At 40.7% G+C, this 23,800-nt stretch overlaps 3 protein-coding genes across 3 annotated transcripts in view; 1 reads left to right on the forward strand and 2 right to left on the reverse strand.

The window, feature by feature from the left end:
* Window positions 1-287: 287 nt before the first annotated feature.
* On the reverse strand, window positions 288-8,188 carry tmx2b (thioredoxin-related transmembrane protein 2b). Its single transcript, XM_017684511.2, has 8 exons — window positions 8,000-8,188; window positions 6,620-6,680; window positions 3,766-3,879; window positions 2,664-2,740; window positions 2,002-2,108; window positions 1,772-1,837; window positions 1,553-1,682; window positions 288-656 (listed from the first exon to the last, which is right to left on the reverse strand). Exons 1-8 carry the CDS (start codon window positions 8,186-8,188, stop codon window positions 480-482), a joined length of 921 nt encoding a protein of 306 aa, XP_017540000.1. The 3' UTR covers window positions 288-479.
* A 1,792-nt stretch (window positions 8,189-9,980) lies between these two features.
* med19b (mediator complex subunit 19b) lies at window positions 9,981-17,087 on the forward strand. Its single transcript, XM_017684506.2, has 6 exons — window positions 9,981-10,526; window positions 11,271-11,393; window positions 11,931-12,064; window positions 14,581-14,677; window positions 14,799-14,893; window positions 16,681-17,087. Exons 1-6 carry the CDS (start codon window positions 10,304-10,306, stop codon window positions 16,744-16,746), a joined length of 738 nt encoding a protein of 245 aa, XP_017539995.1. The 5' UTR covers window positions 9,981-10,303; the 3' UTR covers window positions 16,747-17,087.
* slc43a1b (solute carrier family 43 member 1b) overlaps window positions 17,076-23,800 on the reverse strand; it is a 29,872-nt gene continuing 23,147 nt past the window's right edge. Inside the window, exons 10-15 of the mRNA XM_037538792.1 lie at window positions 22,711-22,746; window positions 22,256-22,388; window positions 22,031-22,151; window positions 21,801-21,874; window positions 20,439-20,562; window positions 17,076-18,599 (exon numbers count right to left, since the gene is read on the reverse strand). Of these exons, the coding sequence (XP_037394689.1) occupies window positions 18,393-18,599; window positions 20,439-20,562; window positions 21,801-21,874; window positions 22,031-22,151; window positions 22,256-22,388; window positions 22,711-22,746 (695 nt within the window). The 3' untranslated portion in view covers window positions 17,076-18,392. The remainder of the gene's footprint in view (window positions 18,600-20,438; window positions 20,563-21,800; window positions 21,875-22,030; window positions 22,152-22,255; window positions 22,389-22,710; window positions 22,747-23,800) is intronic.

Genomic DNA, 23,800 nt, shown 5'->3' on the forward strand with positions numbered 1-23,800 from the left:
CTAGAAAAGCAATATAGTACAAGACAAACATTCGTAAATGACTTCAAGATGAGCAAAAGAAGAAAAGGTAAAATAGGAATGATTAGTAAAAAATTTTAAAATGGAATAAAGATTAGGATGCCACCAGTAGGCAATGAGTTAACCACCACCCCCTCCAGTCTATAAATTACTACTCTATTGTCATTAACTATGTCAGAGGTAGGAACTACAAAATTGGTTAAATTATGAACAAACACTGTCAACAGGAATAGCATCAGTACAACGTCCGTCTCAACAGTAGCTGAATGGCTCTGAGCTTTTAAACAGCAGTAGTGGGTGTTTTTTTTTTCAGTTTAAACTAAGGTAAGCTTGGCTGATTTTGTAGTTAATTTGATTATGTTATTGAAAATCTCAAGCGTTTGTTTGTTGCCATGGAACTTTCTGCACTGCACATCAATCAGCTCCACAGCGAAGTCACAGTGCCCACCAGGGAGAACATTTTACTTGTCCTTCTTGGTCTCTTTCTCAACCTCCTGTGACTCTGGCTCCTCCTCCTCCTCAGGCACAGGAGGGAAGTGCAATTCATTCACCTTCTCACTCTTCTCTCCTTTGGTCTTATTGAGCTTCTTCGACTTCTGATACAACTCATTTAGGTTAAACTCTCTGATGATGTTCTCCTGAAAATTGGTTGCATCAAGAAGAGGAGTGTCAGTATGTTCATTTTCAGTTTTTTTATTACATTATTTTTTTTCTAAAACCTCGAACCTAGAATTATTAGGCTGCATTTAACGTGCAAGGCTGAAAAGCAGATGGCAGAAGTTAACAGTACGGCCTCCCTTCCACGGCATGTTTTCACAGTTCAAAACGTTTAAAGGGGAAACTTGCATAAATAAATTTGAAAACATTCTTTCATATTTCAATCATTAAGATGTAAACAAAGTCATTCAGAGTGGTTTGATGTGAAATGCTCCATTTTGTAGAAACTTAAGAGTCAAAATGATTCACAATGGCGATGATAGGAACCAGATGTCTGAAGCATTTAATGCCTCTAAAAGCTCCCTCACATTAAACTGACATGAAATGGTTATGAAGACACTAATGAGTTTTTACTTTTAATAAAAACTTTTTTTTTAATCCTTTTATCAGGCAGGCACAATCTACCCCAAAGAAAACATTGTTTTCACTAATATATTTTTCCACTGTTTCACCATTAAAAACAAAACCGCCAAAGACACATGTTCACCGGTGGATTTGAATAGTAAATAAATTGGATACATTTGCTTTGTGGCCCCTGGTTCCCATCACATGCTTTGCAAAAAAATCTAAGTTGGTAAGTTTCTCTATAAAAAAAAAAAAGTTTCGCATCAAACCACTCTGAATAAGTTTGTTTGCATCTCAATGACTAAATTATACAGATATTTTGAACAATGTGAAATTCCCCTTTAATTCTAAACGCTAAAGTCCTAAAACTCTGTCTACATTGATAAATTTAAAAGTAATCAAATGTAAGATTGTGATCTCTGGTTCAAGGAAAACCTCACTTCTGATAGTAATCATTGTGATTACACCTCACCTCAGTGAAGCTCCAAGACACTGCTCTCCCTTTCTTGTCCACTTGGGGGCGCCTCGTGACTTCTTTACCTCCCTGAAACAGCACCAAAGACGGCAGCTGCTTGGAGAGAGGAGATGTGCTAACCTTGTACCTAAGAAGCAAGAAGGTGAAGAGAACCTATTAAGCACCCTAAAAAGTAAACGAATCAGCAAAAAGCCTCAAGTGAGAAAAATCACTTACTTTTTAGACACTTCACCATAGCGTCCAATGTCCACTTTACCAAATTTCAGCCCAGCGCAGTTGTACCTGTGAGGAAACAGAAGTCAGTGTGAAGAGAACTTCTGCCGTAAGAGCAGTATAGGTTCTCTAACCCGTCTAGAATGACGCATACAGCAAACAATTTCAGAGACTCATTAAACTGTTACAGTAGTGCCGTGTATCTGTTACTGTCTTGAGCCACTGGTTCTTACTTCAGGGACAAATCGGCATAGACTGAAGCGAAGGACTGGCACTCTGGAGACCAGTTAGCGAAGAACTCCACAATCCAAGTCACACGACTGTCTCTCTCCAGCTCTTCCTGAAGGGCAAAAGGCATTCATCATGAAATGCCCAGATATGGTAAAGAACATAAATTAATGGTACTGATTTACAAATGATCTGCGTTCATGCAACTTTTTCTCTGACAGGGGAATTTCAGCTATTTTTGTTTGCTTAATTCAGGCATAAATAAAATGGTCATTCAGAGTGTGCTGATGTGACATTGGTTCACTGGAGAGAAACTGACTGAGATTTCATGACCGACAATGTCTGCAACACAAATATACCCACTTTTTTACTACCTAAAACAACCAGTAAACCTACATGTGTCTTCCTAGTATTTATATCTAATGTGGATACAATACAACAGCCTATATGTAGCTCTCTGCAATGAGCGTACTTTAAAGACTAGGTTTCAGGCCAAAATCTTAAATCCAAAGTATCATAAACATATACATAAACAACGTGCTTTCCAGATCAAACCACTGACTTCATTCACATATCAAAGAAATGCTGAAAACACTGTAGAATTCCCCTTTAAGGATTTTGGGTGGTCTGTATTTCTGTCTGTATTGCAAGGTAAAATGGTTCTCACGTCTATGGTCTTATCGCTGAAGTACTTGATGTACTCTGGGCCCATGTAGAGGGGAGGCTTGCAGGTCATCAGGAACACTGTAGGAGAAAAGCACAGTTGGTGCATCAAGATTAACGAATTACGTATCTGACCTATAAATAAATACTAGCCACTACAGTTAAAAAAAAACTCATCGTAATCAGATTGATTCATTATGGGATCATATTCAAAGGATTTTTATTACTTCAGAAAGCAATATGGTCCTAAAATAAACCGGAATTCAAAGATAAATGGAAGTAATCACCATGTTATTGAGATTGTGTAATCCATTAGATTATATAACTGATTAAAAACTAACGTAATCAGTTTTAGAACATTTTGAAAGTAAATTTCTCAACCCTGAACAGCACACAGGGGACTCGGAACCACCATCAAGAGGTGTGAAGAGAGCTTCTGCAGTAACACCAATTCAAGACGTCTTGTAATACAGTACTGACTGCAAGACACTTACAATAAAATCAGCTTCTGAGGTTCGTTTGTTACCCAGTATGTCTAGAAAGCTATACATGGTGTACATGAGTTTACGGCGCAGTCTGCAAGTAACTGAACCATCACACCTTTTATTTTTGGCTCTGTACTGCAGCACACTGGATTTAAAATGGCAAGATTACCATAAACAGAACATCTGTAAGTCTTCAGAGGGTTAATATAAGATGCAAACTTCTAGCAAACCTCAAGAACACAGAGGCCAGGTTACTGTTTGCTTTGAGCTCGGGGAATCAACTTATGGACAGATGGAGGGATGAAGATTAACGTGATGAAAAGATGAAGACAGAAGGAACTGCTCGTGATCCAAAGCAGATCACTTCTGCTGTGAAATATGGTGTAACGTGCATATATGCCTGCCAGTGGAGTTTTTACGGATAAATGGCTCGTTTTCATATTTAATTCACCCAATATAGACGTAAATCCCTTCATATTAAAGCAGACATTCTGCATCTTAACCACACAGTCGCTGTTTCGTTTCACATCTAGCGCGCTGGAGTTCAGAGCTAAAGCTATGAAAATGGTCAGTTTCCATGTGCCTAATGGTTTCACTGTATGTGCGTGCGTGCATACTGACCAATGCACAGGGTCAGATAAAGCAGCCCCATGCGAATATCCAGTCTGAAGAACAGAATCACATTGGCCACTTTGCAGAAGAGAATGATGTTCCCCACATGCTGTTCAACCGTTACTGAACAAGAAAGATACAAAGACATCAGAGATAAAAACAGGAATTAGGAAGGATTACTTCACGGATTGCACGATACCAGTGGTGCCACTGATTTGTAGTTTAATGTTCACAATATAGTGTGAATACTTCACATTACACAGTGGGAACGTTTACATAAACACTACAGATATACAGTGTATATAAAGAATATACAAGGTTTCAAATATAGTATATATATATATATATATATATATATATATACACATACATATATATATATATATATATATATATATATATATATATATATATATATATATATATATATATATATATATATATATATATACACACACACATATATATATATATATATATATACACACACACACACACATACACACACACACACACACACACACACACATACATACATACACATACATACATACATATATATATATAAATGGACATTGAACACGTCGCCAATTTTCCAAATAAATAAATTTCTAAAGGTGCTATTGACATGAAAATCTCACCAGATGTCAGTAACAATGCATCCAATCCACACAAGCAAAGAAATCAAACCACAGATGTCCATAAATTAAGTTGTGTAATAATGAGAAATGACACCGGGGAAAAGTATTGAACACGCTTACTGAAACTTATTTAATACTGCGTACAAAAGCCTTTGCTGGTGATGACCGCTTGTATGGAGAAACCTGTCACATGCATTGCTCAGGCGTGATTTTGACCCATTCTTCCACACAAACACAGCAAATCCTCAAGGTTCCTTCTATGAGCTCCATGATTTTCAGTTGGATTCAGGTCACATGGTTGGCCGGGCCATTCTAACAGCTTTATTTTCTTTCTCTGAAACCAACTGAGTTTCCTTAGCTGTGTGTTCGGGATCATTGTCTTGCTGAAATGTCCAGCCTCGTTTCATCTTCATCATCCTGGTAGATGGAAGCAGATTTTTATCAAGAACGTCTCGGTACATTTGTCCATTTATCCTTCCTTCAGTTATATGAAGCGTGCCAGTGCCGTATGCTGAAAAACAGCCCCACACCACGATGTTCCCACCTCCAGACTTCACTGCTGGTGTGGTGTTTTTGGGGTGATATGCAGTGCCTTTTGACCTCCAAACATGGTGTGTATTATGGCGTCCAAGGAGCTCAATTGTGGTCTCATCTGACCGACTATGTTCTCCCAGTATTTCACAGGCTTGTCTAAATGTTGTGGAGCAAACTTTAAACATGCTTTGTCTTCAGCAGCGGAGTCTTGCGTGGTGAGCGTGCAGGCAGGCCACGGCGGTTGAGTGCATTACTTACTGTTTTCTTTGAAACAATTGTACCTGCTGATTCCAGGTCTTTCTGTAGCTCTCCATAAGTGGTCCTTGGCTTTTGGACAACTCTTCTGATAATTCTTTCCCCTCCTCTATCTGAAATCTTGCGGGGAGCACCTGGTCGTGGCTGGTTTATGGTGAAATGATGTTCATTCCACTTCCGGATTACGGCCAACAGTGCTCACTGGAACCTTCAGTAGTTTAGAGATTCTTCTGTAACCAGAGCCATCAGTATGTTTCGCAACAATAAGGTTGTGAAGGTCTTCAGAGAGCTCACTGGTTTTACCCATCATGAGATGTGTCTTGTGTGGCACCTTGGCATCGAGACACCTGTTTACAGGCCATCAGTTGAACCAGCTGATTCATTTGCAGGATTGCTTTCTCATTACTGACAGATCTCAGCTGGTGTCATGGCTTTCTGTGGCTTTTTCCACCTCTCTTTCTTCATGAGCTCAATACTTTTCCCCTGTGTCATTTCTCATTATTACACATAACTTAATTTATGGACATCTGTGGTTTGATTTCTTTGCATGTGTGGACTGGACGGGTTGTTACCGACATCTGGTGAGAATGTCATGTCAATAGCACCTTTAGAAATATATTTACTTAGAAAACTGGTGACTTGTTCAATCCTTATTTCACTCGCTGCATGTAGTAAACATGTACATGTATAGTAAATGTACAGTAAATATAAAGTAAAAGACATAATGCACTACTTTTAATATAGTCACAGTCAAAAAAAACTGAAAAAGCCATTATTTCAAAAGGCCATCTGCCGTCTACACCGTCTACATTTCACAATGAAGGAACCAACAGGAATTAAAGCTTGTTTCATTATTTTATATTGATACTAATGAATGCTTTATGCTTCCTCTGTAATGTTACTCTTTTACAGATATGATTTCCTGACAGCAAAGAAATGCAAGACTGAATGTACACAGTTATCTGTGCATAGCCTATTTGCATATTTGAACTGACTGATAAATAAACTGGGCTTGACAAACAATTTAAGTGCTTTGGCAGCTTAATATGCTCATACCAATAACACTCCTTTGAAATGATTTGAATTGACAAAGAGCTGCAAAAGAGTGAACTACCCAAGGAGGTATGGGGGCAAGCAAGAAACAACAAACACGATAACCAGCCCAACAAGCCTTGAGCCCCTTAAACCACTCCCCTCAGGAGACTGAACTGCATACAGTAAACAAACCCATTGTTCAGGTCCACTCGTTCAAATGGCATAACGTCTGACCCAACGACCGCCACTCAGCCAGAGTGAATGGTGTGTGGACTGACCATTTGTTGTCTAGCGGTCATACTGATCTAATTAACTTACATTTATAAACTGCCTTGACCTACAAATATGCACATGTGGCTCATCTGAAAATGTGAGTGACCACAGCAGATGACACTTACTCGCTCTTCTATTCTTCATCATGACTATAGCGCTCAGAAACATCAGTATCTCCACTTCCCTCTGAAAACCAACAAGACACAGTGATTAAACATTAAATCAAGCATCACCAGGTGTCTAAAAGTTGCCTTTACATTCATAATGAATAATAAATAAATCACTGAAGGGACAGTCAGAGGTGGGCAGTGTACTGTAGAACCAAACTCGGCTCTTAGCACCTCCAGAATACTATATACTATAAACTGCCAAAGTTCAAAAACGAGAGTTGTAAACAGCAAAGTAGTGCGTTTGACGTCAAAAGGAAAACAGAGAAATAAAACGCAGCAAAATAATCAGGACCTAAAAATATAGGAGTAGATTTGAACTCATATAAGCTGCTATGTGCAGAGGTTTGAAAGTACTCAAAGTCTAAATGGTAATTGTGAAGTTATTTCTACATGGGCTCGATTGGAGGTAAGGGTGCTGTGGAAGTTTAAAAAGTGAAAGAAAAAAAAAAAAAAGAATAAATCAACTACTTTGTAAAACTGCATCCACCCCCTTTGGATGCGTTATCACTTAAGATGTCTCTTACACATTCACACGCTAAATTCAGCCTGGAGTGTGTTTTGCAGGATCACTACATTCACTGTTGTTTAACAGTTCGACCACTAGTTATTACTCGGCTACATGAACAGGCCTGTGCTGCACCGGCCTCCCTCATGCCTCTTATTAGCGACAACAAAGACGCATCCTCTGAGAGGAAGAGGAAAGGGGGCACGTCTTCACTGACTCCGGGGTCTTTACTAAGTGACTTGATCCAAACTCTTAACAAAGTTCTGTAACAAAGGGGGCAGTCGTGGGCTGGAGGTTAGGGAACCGGCCCTGTGACCAGAAGGTTGCAGGTTCGATCCCCTTGGCTGACAGTCCATGACTGAGGTGTCCTTGAGCAAGACACCTAACCCCCAACTGCTCCCCGTGGACAGGGCTGCCCACCACTCTGGGCAAGTGTGCTCACTGCCCCCTAGTGTGTGTTTGTGGTGTTTCACTTCACGGACTGATAAGGGTCCCTTAAACCCCCAGGCTGAAGAACTACGGACCATTACTTTAGCCCCGGTGACAGCTGAGGTGGCAGCGAGCACCTCACCGGTTATATGAACTATTAATTAACTAAAATCCAACTAACAAAATCCAGGACTGGATCTGGATTCGGATCCTCTGGAGGCACCAGCAGCCGAGCCCCTATGCTCTGCTGAGGGTCCTCAGTGCTGCTGCTGCTGCAGGATCACAGGCGGAGTGTCAGCATGTGAAGCCGCATGGCAGCTCTCTGACCTCTCTGACCACTGCGAGTCGGGCCATTTACACTTAAGTCATGTCGATCTCAGCTATGGAAACGCAATACTGACCCAGTCGAAGTCGCAGGGGTTCCCGTCCTCTCTCTGCGTCGAAAGATGTTCGCAGATTCCGGGGGTCTTGCGCACGAGCAGGAAAGCTACCGACATGAACAGGGACGCTACGTAATACGGCTTCAGGAGCCACTTATAAACCTGCGGTAAATGATAGAGGAAAGCGAATAGAGGAGTCAGCAGCGCCATGTTCGCAGAACAACGGAGACGAGAGGGACGAAAACCCGGCGGCGGCCGGCGACACAGCTGCTCCACTCGGCGTGAGAAATTTGCGTCGGCAAAAAAATTCTTTAACGGGGGTTAAAGGGACAGAGGTCAGAGAGGACGAAGGAAAAATGAGACACGCCCCCTCCGCTCACGCACGCTGATTGGTTAGCTGTGTGGAACGAGAGTGTTTATTGGCCTGCTCTGTGTCATAAAGGAGAGGATGGGCGCGTTCCCATTGGCGCACTTCCGCCCTTTATTTTCGAACACTAACTAGTGTGCAACGGCAACACCGTCCACAATCCAGGCGTTTATCACCGTCCGACTAGCGCGGATTCAGCTCAGCTCAGATGTGAACTGTCATATAAATCACCGTATAATTCAGCGCCGTGGAAGCTCATAGAATCAGGTGACCTCACAACGTAGTTTGTGTTCAAACAACGTCTTTCGAATCTCTAAAGTTAGTGGTCTGATGCTGCTTAAATGCAGGTCAGCAGGTCAGCAGGTCGTTTAGTCAGCGCTCTCGATCTGGTGTTCAGGGACCCCCAGATGGTGCACATATTTACTCTCTCAAACTTGTAGAGAGGAGAATTGCCACTCTGCAATGTCTTTCGTTTTCATCAAACGCTAGAGGGCGCTCCCAAAATGAATGGGTTGATATGGAGCATTTGAGCAAAATCAGTTTATAAATGCTGAAACACTTTTAATGTAAAAGAATGCAATACATTCCTGGACACCGAGCAGCATAAAACACTAACACCGCTGTTATATTTTTAAGAGCTTTTAAACTCGAGTTATAGGAGTTTCAAACGGCGCTTCGTGTGTGTCCATGACGTCAGAGAGCGCGAACAGCCAATCAGCTGCTCCGCTCGCCCATCAATCATCCCGCTCTAGCAGTAAAGCCCGCCTCCTGCTGCCAAAACCCGTTGGCTGTAGAACAAAGGAAACAGACAGGCGAGTTTTCTTTGCTTTTTTAGTGAAATACATCCTTCTGCTTTCTAAAGTTAGAGAAACGTTCTGGGTAAAAGATTAGAAACTATTTTAACCTCGTTTTTATCCGTTGGGCTCCATTCACTCCCATTCATTGAGGACTCACTCGCGGGCGCCCTCTGCTGTTGTTGATATAACGGGAGGAATAGGGAGTGGCCCAGCCTCTGGGTCTCTCTCTCTCTCTCTCTCTCTCTCTCTCTCTCTCTCTCTCTCTCTCTCTCTCTCTCTCTATGTCTCACAAATTAAAGGGCGAATCCACCGATATTCCAAAGTCTTCATAACGCAGATTGAGATGTAAACAAAGTCATTCAGAGTGGTTTGATGTGAAATAGTTCATCAGTGGAGAAACTTATGACTCGGGTTTCTTTACAGGTGGCGGTGGTAGGAACCAGGTAGAAATTGGTTCATCCAACTTGTCTCATTTATAAGCGAAAAAAACAGAGTATGAAGTGGTTGTTATAGTTTAATTCTTAGCCATTACCTGCCACCTGTACTTTTTTTTAAACAATTCACCGGTGCTTTTGAACATAAATATAGCAGAGAATAATTGTGAGCTAAGTGTACTCGTTCAAACATTACCATTACAGTTAAAAAGTCATTTCTACAGTATTATTTGACTGCTTTCCATTGACAGAGGAGGTTGCCTCTTTCTTTCCGAGTTGGGCGTACATGAGCCTGCGCGTAAACAGTTTGGAGCGCACTTAGCAGCGGCGTCAGATTTCTACGCACTACCTAGGCACCCTAGAGCACGAGAATGAATATTGGAACGCGTTTGATAGGCGGAAGGCGGTCTCCTCAGTTTTCCCGTGTTTTACCGTGATACGTGGAAGGCCGTTGACACAAACAGTGACTGTTTTTATGTTTTAACCACTAACAAAATTTCCGCGAATGACACAGGGACGACTGTGTTGTGTATTGGTGATTTTGTCGGTGGAGGAACAGGCCAGCATGCTTTGTGGGAGCGTTTTCCTGATGGCGGCAGTATTCCGAACATTACGGTAAAGTGCTGAGTCGCTCCTGCTACAGGAAACCACTCTTATTATCCACAGCGTCAACAAACTATTACCGCACGTCCAGAACATACTCAGCGTTTCAGAGGCTCTCCCCACCATGACAGAGATGTTCTCCTCCCTCTACGGCCAGGCTGACGCGCAGGGACCTCCGGGACCCTCCGCCATGGGCTTCTGTCCCGGTAAACCACTCGCCCCGCCGGTAGCCCAGAATCCGGTCCACATGTCGGTGGGGATTGCGCACCAGCTGGTGGACGAAGGGCCTCCACTCAGAAAGCCTGGTGCCATGAATGAACCGTTTTACTTACTGCGGGAGCTGCCCAGTGAGTGTCCTCCTGCCTCTCACAGCTTGCCGCTGCCCTCTGTTATTAGACTGTAATAATTGTGTAGTAACGACAAGTCTATAAAGATAGTAATAACAGTAGTAGCACTTGACTGTCACTACCTCTTAGTAGTACTCCTACTCTTTACACTGCACTCTTGGAAGAGGGGGTTCTTCAGTGAAGGCAATACTTTTATTTAGAACCACGAGTTCTGTCTATATTCTTTATATCTATGTCTATACACATAACCATTTCAGTTTCAGGCTGAGATGGTTCCTTTCATGGTGAAAGGTTCTTCAGATTGATGGAGAACGTACTGAATATATGGCCCTGTGTAGAACCTTTTGGAAAATTGTTCTGGAAAGCGCCAGAAACAATAGTTTTTATCCTCATAAGTGATCTTAAAAAGAGCAGAACCTTTTTTTAAGATATGCAGCTCATTCTCTGACGTACTGAAGATTTCACCATGCAGAAGAACCATTTAAGAATGAAATGTTTCTGTGTAGAACTCATGGTTCTAAACAGAACCGGTCCCTTTGTTAAAGAACCAATTAAGGACCAGCTTTTTAAGAGTGGTGTGTTGTTCTGCCTAGACAGGATCGGGATCTACATCGTTTTTATTGCGAGTCATTGAGCAGAATAATTGCGTAATCGGGAAGGTTTTATCCCAAGGACGATGGGAGTATTGTTAGTTGTCTGGACGTTTGTAAACCCCACCCCTCCCTTCATTTTTACTCTTTTAAGTGGAGAACGAGCTGACTGGAAACACCAACCTCATCACACACTACAATCTGGAGCACTCATACAACAAGTTCTGTGGCAAGAAAGTGAAGGAGAAGCTCAGCAACTTCCTCCCAGAGCTTCCTGGTAAGTGCTGTGTGCTGTGTTTATTCATGTTCATCTGACATTTGAAATTTCCTTCAGTCTGTATTAGAGATGGTACGACACCCTGTTTCTGCCCCAATACAGACCCTGATATTGAAACCCTGAGTAGCCAGTGTTGATACGGGTCCAGTGTTTTTAAAAAAACTACTCTGTTTTAAAATGAGTCTGTTTTAACGCCACATTTAAGATGGACATCTAAAAGTAGGTTATCAAACTACTCAGACACTCATATGAAGAAAGACATCGCATCATAGCTTTGTTACAGGACCTTTTGATCCAGAATTAGTTCGATGACGTTTTTTCTTATCAAACAAAATTTAGTCAGACAAGAACAGGCTAAGATTCATTTGACACCTAACTTAGGTCAGCTGGTTCTGCATTACAGCACCTGGTGATGATAAATATCTTCATACACCTTCCACGGTTGTACTGACTTAAGAAGGCTAGAAAAGTATAAGTTAGGAATGGGGACCTAGGATGGTTCTTGGGAGTCAAAGGAGTTCTGCCTCTCTCTCTTAGGAATGATTGACAATCCAGGTCTTCAGGATGGAAGTTCTTTACGTTCCCTCATTGAGAAACCTCCGGTGTGCAACAACTCCTTCAGCCCTCTGACTGGAGCCATGCTGACCGGCTTCAGACTACACACAGGCCCTGTAAGTGTCTGCCTATTCATGTAATTAAGGGTTGGTACTGTGGCATATGTTATCATGATGAAATCGGCTCAGTAACCTTTTCAGAGCATTTCATGGGCGCTGTCAGTACTTCTAGAACATTAATGTCATAAAAATAACAGATAGACCAGTTATAGAAACACCAACAACCGGTGTAGAGTAACTGTTAAACTGCACGGTAACTGACAGTAACGGTAACAGTGGCTGACTGGATATCAGCCCAGCATGTCAGTATCTGATTTTATCTATTTACTTTTACAGTTGCTTGATTTTTCCTCCTGTTTCTTCTTAAAAATACTTTTTGCAAATGTTGAATTCTTGTACTGCTATTTCTGGTGCATCACAGTGTTTTCATAATTGGCCATCAAATAAGGCATATGTGATTTGGAATGAAACAAATTATTAGACATATAGTACGCTGTATTTCCAAAAATATTCACTCACCCATCCAAATAATTGAATTCAGGTGTTCCGTGGCCACAGGTGTATAAAGCCGAGCCCCTCGGCCTGCAGACTGCTTCTACAGACATTAGTGAAAGAATGGGTCGCTCTCAGGAGCTCAGTGAATTCCAGCGTGGTACCGTGATCGGACGCCACCTGTGCAGCAAGTCCAGTCGTGAAATTTCCATCCATCCATCCATCCATTTTCTAAGCCGCTTCTCCGTCAGGGTCGCAGGGGGATGCTGGAGCCTATCCCAGCAGTCTTCGGGCGGAAGGCAGGATACACCCTGGACAGGTCGCCAGTCCCATCACAGGACAGACAGACAGACACAGTCAGTCACTCACACCCAGGGGTAATTTAGCATGTCCAATTGGCCTGACTGCATGTCTTTGGACTGTGGGAGGAAACCGGAGAACCCGGAGGAAACCCACGCAGACACGGGGAGAACATGCAAACTCCACACAGAGAGGACCCCGGTCACCCACTACTAAATATTCCACAGTCAACTGTCAGTGGGATTATATCAAATTGGAAGTGATTAGGAACGATAGGCCACATAAAATGACCGAGCAGGTCAGCGGATGCTGAGGGGCATAGTGCGCAGAGGTCACCAACTTTCTGCAGAGTCAATCACTACAGACCTCCAAACTTCACGTGGCCTTCAGATCAGCTCAAGAACAGCGTAGAGAGCTTCCTGGAATGGGTTTCCATGGCTGAGCAGCTGCATCCAAGTCTTACATCACCAAGCACAATGCAAAGCGTCGAATGCAGTGGAGTAAAGCGCCGCCACTGGACTCTAGAGCAGTGGAGACGTGTTCTCTGGAGTGACCAATCACGCTTCTCCGTCTGACAATCCGATGGACGAGTCTGGGTTTGGCGGTTGCCAGGAGACGGTACTTGTCTGACTACATTGTGCCGAGTGTAAAGTTTGGTGGAGGGGGGATCATGGTGTGGGGTGTTTTTCAGGAGTTGGGCTCGGCCCCTTAGTTCCAGTGAAAGGAACTCTTAATGCTTCAGCACCAAGAGATTTTTGTTAATTTCATGCTCCCAACTTTGTGGGAACAGTTTGGGGACGGCCCCTTCCTGTTCCAACATGACTGCACGCCAGTGCACAAAGCAAGTCCATAAAGACACGGATGAGACAGTTTGGTGTGGAAGAACTTGATTGGCCTGCACAGAGTCCTGACCACAACCTGATAGAACACCTTTGGAATGAGCGAATACTTTTGCCAAAATAGTGTACATATTGTACAATATAAAATGTTAGACATTGGAAATTGTTAAAATGGGACAAAATATACTTGGCCTGGGTGCCAGTAAACATATATGGGGCTGCCCAAGTGTAGGAAACACTACTTTATGTTAGCCTGCTTACTTGCTCTGCATTGATCCAGGTAATAACTTTTGTAAAAAAGTCAGTTGAGCTCAAAATGAACTGTACTGTTTTGATTATATTACATTATATTGGAGCCAGCATGCTTGCATTTCTCAGTTTTTTGAGTGATTTCAGACTGAACGTGTTCCACGTTTTACTGATAACGATATTGAAACATTGAATATATGTTTCGAGCGATATTCATTCTTTATAAATTACTAATTACTCTTCAATTATGATTACCCACTAAAAGTAGGTTATCATGCTCAAAGTACTCAAACACACTACCTACTACCCCACAGGAAGAAATACAGCCAACACCACATCACACAGTGAGGGCTATTTCAGGATAGATTTGTTACAGGACTGGATTAGATGATGTCTGATTTAGGCCCAGTTACAGATCCCTGGAATCAAATCAATGCCGTCTCTAATACTGAGGATGAGTTTTCGTGTTAAGCAAGTGTGTTTGTTTGTAGTTAGGAATATGCTGATGTATCGTTCATTCGCACGTGCTCATTCTTGTTTATGTACAAAGCAACCTGTATGTTTTGCTGTGTCAGCATCAGTTAGAATGTCTCAGCAGCGAATCAACACCCAGCAAAACGTCTGTCTAATCGTTTAGCTCAAAACGTGTTTCTTCTTTTTTTCTTACATTCTCCTCACCTCCAACACCTCAAGCTTCCAGAACAGTACAGACTGATGCACATTCAGCCTCCAAAGAAGAAGAGCAAACACAAGCACAGACACCATCGACCCCAAGACCCCTTACCACCAGGTATCAGTAATAACACTGTGTCTTTCTGTCTTGATCTTTTCAAGCCATCAGATTATGATGTTTGTCTGATGGTTGCCCAAATGCAGAATCTCTAAGCACATTTTTACACCTCCTCCACCAGAAACACCCTCAGACTCAGACCACAAGAAAAAGAAGAAGAAGAAGGACGATGATCCTGACAGAAAGAAAAAGAAGAAGGATAAGAAAAAAAAGAAGGTTTGTTAGACTTTTTGTTTAGCTGTGTGAGTTTTATTCCAAGGCAGTAATTCTTACCGCCCCACTCAGTAACTTGACTTTAGGTAAAAAGACTGCTTGACTGATCCCAAGAAGATAGAACATGGTAATATAGTATATCCTATGTTCACAAATGTACACTTTCTTATATTTTCAGCCAAGAGAATAGTTTAAAACCATTTATCTGAACAGTAAGTGCTCAGATTAGGACAGCATATGTAATGTTATAATAAATACAAATATACATATAAACAATATGCTGTTCTCTGTAAAGTTATTGTTGTATATTGCAAGCTGGTTAGAACGCAGGCTTGGTTTGCCTCACCTCAGTCAAGCTTTGTTCATTGCATGAATTGTTTAATTTTCACTGCTAATGTTATAAGCTGGACACCAAAAGTTATTCTACAATGATCTATTCGAACTAATTTTAACTTTGGAGCAGCTTCAAAAGAGACTCGCCCAACTTCTTAACTTTAAGTTTTATTTTGGAACACCAGAAAGTTTTTAAATGGTAAATAAAATACTCTAATAATTCTTCAAGAAGCAGTACAAAGAGAAACTGTTTTATTTTGTCGCCTTAATTGTTTTCTCTAAATATATGTTCATTCTGAAATTGATGCCTGCAGTATGTTCCAAAAAACTTGGGATCAGCAAGTAGTCCAGCTGTTTAAAAACATTCTTTCACAAGTATTTCAACCTTTACGGTGCATAATATTATTAAAAGATGCAGGGAATCCAGAAAATCTCTGCAAGGCCAAAAACCACAATTGAACGACCATCACCTTCAATCCTTCAGACGGCACTGCATTAAAAACTGACATGCATCTGAGATTAATATCACCACATAGGCTCCGGAATACTTTGGCAAACCATTTTTTGGGCTGAAGAAGTAAAGGACCATTCAGATTGTTAACAGTGTAAAGTTCTAAAGCCAGGGTCTGTCATGGTGTGGCAGTGGGGTATTAGTGGGTAACTTGCACATCTGTAAAAGCACTATTAACGGAGCAACATATGCTTCCTTTTAGTCTTTTTCAGGGATGTCCAAATTAATTTTAATATGACAGCAATGACAGCAGCAAGAAACTGCATGTCTTACAACAGCATGACTAAGTAATCAGAGTGCATGTGCTAGACTGGCTTGCTCGTCTCCTATTGAAGGCATTTGGCACATTATAAAATGTACAGTTGAAGACTTGCATAACTGAAGAATAGCAAAAAACTTTCACAACTGGATAAATTGGTGTTTTTAGTCCCCAGTCGATTATCAAGTGCTGTTAAAAAGGTGATGTAACATAGTGGCAAACATTCTCCTGTGCATATTGCAGGCTTTAAATTTGGAACGAGTGTATAATTATTAAAAAACACTAGCGCACATAGGGTAAAATATCAGATATTGTGTTTTTGTTTTCAGTTGAAGTGAAGTCAGAATTTACTAACCACTGCTTTGTGTTTTTATTAGCATTTTATATACTGTCCCAACTTTTTTGGGAATTGGATTTTTAGAATCCTTGTATATATTTGCCTTTTAACAAATGTTTTCCTGTTGAAAACCGTGAGCAATGACTAGTAATTAATGTTTAGTTATTGCTGTAATATAAATTTTTTATCCGAATAAACGCATACTGACCAGATAAATATATTTTTCTCAGGCTTAAGCCTGCTGCTCAACTTTGCGCATCTCACAATGCAAGAACTGTGCATAAACTGAAATACAGGATATTATATCTAAAGTTTATAGTAATATTTCGCTGTTTTTGATTTATCCTCAGAACCGCCATAGCCCTGACCACCCAGGCATGACAGGCTCTCAGCCCAGCAGCAGCAGTCTGAGATAGGAGAGAGAGTGTGTGTGTGTGTGTGTGTGTGTGTGTGTGTGTGTGAGAGAGAGAGAGTGAGAGAGAGAGAGAGATTCATTGTAAATAGCACTGAAACAAAAGTGGTTTTAAATTTGTGTGTGAGTGAAGGGAGAATGGTGCAGTTGTTTGTTTCTATCCATGTGTGTGAGTGTGTGTGTGTGTGTGTGTGTGTGTGCGCGCTATATGCGTCAGTATGAAACAGTGAAAGAATCGGCAGCGAACCATGTCTGTTACACCTGTTCATAATCATTCAAGTGCCTCTGTTTTTTTATTTATCTTATGATGACTCAATACTTATAAAAACTTGATAAATGTTTTGACTTGTGAGTCATATTTTCACTTTATTTTTTCCCCCACATCTTAAAACATCTTTATAAAGACAAGCACACAGCCAGCAGAGCGACAAGAACCACCAAAGGATTTATAAATCGGCATACAAAAAAAAGTTAATAACAGAAAAAATCAGCACATTGTGTTTGATTACCTGTGATGTTTCCTCCCAATGTTAAAGCACTTTTGATTGTAGTAGCAAAAAGATAGGTACATAAACAATACATACAGCACTGTGAGCAGCCTTTTCAAAGAAGAGAAAGTACCCAGAGTATGTTTACCTGGTTTATCTTACCTGTATTATGTTTATACTTTTGAACGTTAAATGTCATGTCAAAAGCATGAAGATATAAGTGACTGTATGAGGGAATCACTTAACAGATTTTAGCATCTATAAAAAAAAATTGCGAGCTGCAACTTTGTTCAAATTTGCATATCAAAGAAGTGCTCTAAAAGCTTTGCAATAAAATAAAACCCTGATAGCTGAAGTGCGCGTCCCCAGTGTACTTTACGATGGAAGTATACAGACTTTATCTTATAAAGATTAGATTAAATATGTATACTCACTACATGGCACAAGGCAGATTCCACAGCTCTGCTTTTGAATTAGAGGGGTTGCACAATACGGTCAGTACAGGTTTTGGTTTTAGAGCTCTAACGTGAAACTAATCATTTGAGTGCAAAGTAATGAGAACATTAGTAAATTCAGAGTGCAATTAGCAATTGCCTTTACCATCATAGATGAATGAGCAATGTCAAAATGTTTGCCACTTAGTGAAAAAAAAATGTTATTTTAGAAACATACAGTCATGAAATGTTCATTAAATAATGCAGAGCAAATGTTTTAAATGTACACAGTTCAATGAATTCACATATTGCACATTTAATTGCTTATGATTGTAGTTCTGACATCAAGTGGCAAGGAGGTAGCTCATAATATCAGCCAGTCCACATGAAATAAATGTTGTCCTGCTGGCGGTCATGAGGCCGGTCATGAGGAGCATGCATATCATTTTTGCAATTCATTTCACAAACAGTACAATTTGACACCTATCAGCAAGAAAGCTGACTTGTTATTTGGACCTTGTTTGGTCCCAGTCATGGGCTGGATTCTGAAGGTTCTGTAAAGATTTTGCAAAAAAGCTTTTGTTCAGCTGGAAAACATGCATTCATATTTTTTTTTTGTTTTGGTTTAGGCTTTGGTTTGAGAAAAAAAGGAATCCTGGTGTTCTTTTTCCATCTAAAGTAAAAGAAGACCACCACCACAGTCACATTTTTCATTGCTTTTCTTTTTGTTAAACCTCATCTGGATCAAGCCCATTGCAAGTTTGCTTTGCAGCGCCGTTTGCTGGTTGATTGATGGCAACCATCTCCTGTGCTAAGTGTCCACTTGCTGCCTTGTCCTGCACCTCCTTCTCTTTAACCAGCTGTCTGCGGTGGTAAATCAGATATCCAGGCAACAAGAATCCCGCCAATGAGAAGAGAAGCAGCCCGAGGTTGATCTGTTGATTAGGGAGAAAGTGACGTTTGTCACTCACTTTAAAAACTTTTTGCGTGTTGTTTGGTGTAAACAAAGTCAGTCCGAGTGACCTGATGTGAAATGCTACATTCTTATAGGAGCTGACCAAATCAGCCTCACAGAAAGCTATACAGATTTTCCTAAATCAGGCAGAGAGGTACATGCAAGGTGTCACACGGCAAAATAGTGCCCAAAGACAGCTTTACCACTATTTTACCATTATCAATATTACATAAACTGCTTTAATTAGAGGTCATTGAAGAAGTGCTCTATTGTTATCTCTATTGTTATCTCTATTGTTATCTCTCATATTTCTTCTTATTCTTCTTCCACACTATTCTGCGATTAATACAGCCCGAACCACTTAACGTACAGACTCCGTTCAAACTGCGTTTAGAAGGTCTCGGCGCTGTGACTTGTGCTCTGTATGTTTGGAGCCGATCGGATTGGTAGTTTTTAATAAAATTAAGTTTAAAAATTAAAAACCTCCCATAAGAATGAACGGCGGAATGTTCAGAACTTCAGATTCTAACTGACATCGATGACGTCACAGCAGGCCACCCAGTCTCACAGACACAGCCGATCACGCAGGGAATCTGCTTTAAAATCCTTAAACTTTCACCCAGAAACTCCATTTCAGTTTTAAATGGTAGAGAAACTCGTCCTTTCCGAAAGCTCAAAATATCTCATCACTTTATCAATTAGCTTTAGAGTTATGAGCATTTGTTTGGCACTAGGCACAGAAAACTGCCCCATTCACTCCCATGTAAATTTCTCAAAATCAGAATCTGCTTATTCAAAGATTTTCTCTGTGTTTAACTCGTCATAACTCAGACATTTTCTTCTGAATACACACAACATTACACCAAAATAATCCTCAAGGGGTCTAATCTCACACCATGTATCCGGTTAAGCGATAGAGTGAACATTTCCTGAGTTATGACTGTTTGTTCAGAGGGTGCAAATCGGACTCAAACAAGGCTTCTCCACTAAGAGCTGCATAACAGTGACAGTTCATTTGAATGACCCCCCCCCCAAATATATACATCTCTCCCTCTCACACACACACACACACACACACACACATCCCTAAGGAAGTGTTATTCACCTACACAGAAACACACACACAGACACTTGCAGCTCTTTTCAAGCACCCTTGCAGTTCCTTCAGGAAATAAACACTGGACACTACGGACACTATACAAAATGGCCATGTTAATATTGTAGACATCACAACCCATGGCTGCTTTTCATTACCACTGTAAATGAATTAAGTTGCTAAGTTTTATCACAATTTTCACATTTCACATCAAATCATTCTGAATGACTGCTTATATGTAAAAGACTGAATTATGAAGAAATTTTGAAAAATTGGTGTGTATGTGCACTCACACAGTCATGATAATGCATTATCACTAGCGTGGGAGATTTTACAAAAAAAGTTAATAATAAGATATTAGCAAAAAAACTGGCATATGTACGATGCATACACAATTATCCTGCGACCCACAGGCTGAGAAACAGTAATCTTAAAGAAGGCCTTTTAACTCGGACTCTTCCTATAGAAGTAAAATAGCACTGTCGCTCATAACCACAACAGGGCGCTGTAGCCAAAGCTACTCTGCAGAAAGAGTGGGTGGGGTTAATTTGATTAATAAGGAGGCTTAAATCGTGACCTAGCGGTAGATGAAAAAGCTTTTGGTGAAACATACTTTTGAACAGGAGCCTGAATTATGCCCAAATATTGCAAAATTGAGCGGAATTCCTCTTTAACAGGTAGTCTGTATGTGCAAGTTTGTATATGTGTATTTGTGCAACTCACCCAGTAGGGGTCTCCCTTGAGTGGACCCAACATGCAGACAAAGAGTGGCTGTTGGAGCAGGGCAAACAGAGCGCTCACTAAAGACTGCAGGCCCGTCAGAGTGCCAAAGTGGTTAGATGGAAACCTGAACACCATTAAGGAGAATATTATCTTGCAGGCCTGTAATAATTGATTATTCACACAGCTTTGGTCCATCTCATCTTAAAACCTGCCCTAAGAGTAATTGTTTCAGACTCATACATATGATTACATATTTCAAACATTTATTCATGGCATTATGCAACTTCCCAGTGGCTTTAATTATGAGAGACTGTCCAGTCAACAGGTTTTTTGTACACAAAGAAGCACATCGAAATCACTGTTTATAGAAGGAATGCCCAAATATTTTATCTTGGGAAGCCAAAGTGGAATCTTTGTGATGGACTGAGAGCCAAAAAGACCAAACAGTATACAAATGAAGAAGGTAAGGAGGATGCAAATTGAGTTTTTAGTGGAGCTGTTGCTAGTTGGTAATTTTATTCCGGTAGTTTTTTCTGTTAATATGAAAAATTTGCTTACTGTCACTTATCATTTTTTTGATAAACTTAACATAAACATATCCACTAATTACTTTCTTATTAGCTAATTAGTTTCATCATCCTTCAAAAGAGTTCAATATCACTGAGATTAATAACTGACGATCACTGATTATCAGTCTACTCAGGCTTTAGCAGAAACGTCCGTGTTTGTAAAAAAGCCATTAATTGAGGTCCTCTTTAGTGTTTGTCTGACGACAATGTATGTTACACACAGTGCACTGATTTTAATACAGCTAATAAACGAGAACTGATGTTGTTTCTTTTAAAGATGGTATAAATTTGGTGTATAGTAAGTATTCTAAAAGTATTTTCCTAAAAATGTAAAAAGCAGCTGTATTCTGAATACTGCCTTTCTAGAATGTAACTTTGACTAAATACAGATCACTTATTTCTGTATTCTGAATACATATCCCAATAATTGCATTCCAATACATCCCAACCCTGTTAGTAAGTTATGTACAGTTTAAAAATATGTCTGTTCTCTAATTGGGCAGCCCAAATCAGACCACACTTTGAGCAGCCCCGGCTTAAAATAATTGACAGATTAATACAGATCAGGCAGTTAAAGACTGAAACTGCACATAATGTGACTTCAGTCCTGGAGGACCAGTACTATTACATTAAGCAACCACTAATAATATTGTACAGCCTTAAACTTAGCAGGGGAGGGAATGGCAAAGGAAAAATCTCCATCATGTTTTGAAACGTTTTGTAAAATTTAGCAGGATTCAGTAGATTTAATGACGTTTTAATGCAAAGACACTGATATAGATGAAATACTCACACAGCAGCATAAAGTCCTCCACAGCACGAGTGGATAAAACCTCTTACCATGGTGTGAAGAATGAAGGACAACACCTATGACATGGAGAGAGTGCAATGAAGAGCAACAGCTGTGATGCTGTGTAGAAAGTTTGAATTCTTATGAAAATGTATATGTAACATTTTATTGAGTTATGTGTTTATGAATGGCTTTTAACAGACAGAATGTGTAAACGTATACGTGTTCATCACCTGTAAGGGCAAGTTGTCTATTAGAGAGATGATGCCAAACACAACCAGCAGTAGGTTGGTGAAGATAAAGGCTCTGATTGCATTGGTTAGTTTCTGGATCTTTCTGTCTCTCTTGGGGGGCCTAATGAAGACATCCGAAAGGTTAGTTTTGGCAGGCTAAGCAAAAATAAAAGTTGATTTAATTCAATATTTAACTCTATAACTATAAATTAACTCTCTCTCCACCTTTTCTCTCCATCCACTACGCTCTTCTCCTCCTCACACTCCTTCATTCCCCAGTCCATGATGTAGCCAATGAAAGGGCAGGTCATCAGACACAGCAGCTGCAGAGTGCCGAAGATGGATGAATAGAAACTGACTGGGGACACACATACACACTCACATCAGGCATGCAGATCTACAGACTCATAATTAACTATTACATTTGTCATAAAAAAAGTTCTTCATAAAAAAAATCATAGATTTGAAATCCATAAGGAAACCTTGCATCTCTGAAATAGTAACTTTACAGGAGAAGGAAAACCTTTTAACTATAATGTAAGTTAATGTAACAAAATTTCATTCCATGTTTATGTACCATTCCTACTGGCCCATTCATCATGACTTTACACAATACTGGGCACCTGCCATTATTAAATGGGGTATAAAATGCTGAGATTCCATCCTGAGAGTCTTCTTACCTTGTTCTTCTGCTTCTTTCACCAACTCTTCTGGAGCTGGCGTAGCGAGAAAAAACATAGCAGATTAAAGAACGAATACACATGCATGAAAAAACATATCAGCTTATCTGTTTTGTCTACTGTAGTCTACACCAGCAGTTTCCAATCCTGGTCGTCAGCACATTCCATTGCTATCGTACATACATGCCTTGACTCAGTAAGGGCTTCTTAAAGAGCGGATTAGTTGGATCAGGTATGCTGCAGTAGATGATGGAACAAAAGATACAGAGCATGGGTAATCCATGATCTCAGGTTGAAAAAATGCTGGCTAATTTGCTTAATTTTAGTTAGTTATGTGCATTTTAAACATGAGCAATATTATATTTATATTATATTTGCATCTCTGGTATGACATGAATATTGGAGCAATGCCTGTTTAATGACAGCATTTCTGCTCTTGCTTAGTCTATTTACCATAACCCAAGACTTTCCTTGGGATTCATTTTTTATCCTGCCTTGGGACAGGCAGAACGTCTCCAGACCCCAAGCCCCCTACCAGGCCTGCTGGGCAGGCCTAATTTATATAAACTTGTTGGTAAGAAATGTTTTGGGCAGCACCTCCTCACACTGAGTAGGGCCTGGGTTCGATTCCCCGGCCGGGTGACAGGGGTCCTCTCTGTGTGGAGTTGGGATGTTCTCCTCGTGTCTGTGTGGGTTTCCACCGGGTTCTCCGGTTTCCTCCCATGGCCCAAAGACATGCAGTCAGGCCGATTAGACATGCTAAATTGCCACTGGGTGTGTCTGTGTCTGTCTGTCTGCCCTGCGATGGACTGGCGACCAGTCCAGGGTATATCCTGCCTACTGCCCAATGATTGCTGGAATAGACTCCAGCACCCCCCTGTGACCCTGAGGGAGAAGTGGCTTAGAAGATGGATGGATGGATGGATGGATGGATGGATGGTAATTAATCAAAGTCATGACATTCTCTGCATCATTTCTGAAAGTCTGAGGCAGTTCAGTCTCAGTCACTGCTCTGATACCGCAATCAATGCTATCAGCCATTACCTCGGTCAAGCTTTCAGTACTTTAAAAGTTTGCAGTGTTTCCATGG

Source organism: Pygocentrus nattereri, chromosome 5 (assembly GCF_015220715.1).
Source record: "Pygocentrus nattereri isolate fPygNat1 chromosome 5, fPygNat1.pri, whole genome shotgun sequence".
Classification (NCBI taxonomy): Eukaryota; Metazoa; Chordata; class Actinopteri; order Characiformes; family Serrasalmidae; genus Pygocentrus; species Pygocentrus nattereri.

Coding starts and splice junctions, on each gene's coding strand:
- tmx2b (XM_017684511.2), bottom strand. CDS start 8,188: ATGGCGCTGCTGACTCCTCTATTCGCTTTCCTCTATCATTTACCGCAG. Junction 3,880..6,619: donor GATGAAGAATAGAAGAGCGA/GTAAGTGTCATC, acceptor TTTCTTGTTCAG/TAACGGTTGAACAGCATGTG. Junction 657..1,552: donor TGTCTTGGAGCTTCACTGAG/GTGAGGTGTAAT, acceptor ACCAATTTTCAG/GAGAACATCATCAGAGAGTT.
- med19b (XM_017684506.2), top strand. CDS start 10,304: ATGACAGAGATGTTCTCCTCCCTCTACGGCCAGGCTGACGCGCAGGGA. Junction 10,527..11,270: donor CTTACTGCGGGAGCTGCCCA/GTGAGTGTCCTC, acceptor TACTCTTTTAAG/TGGAGAACGAGCTGACTGGA. Junction 12,065..14,580: donor TCAGACTACACACAGGCCCT/GTAAGTGTCTGC, acceptor CAACACCTCAAG/CTTCCAGAACAGTACAGACT.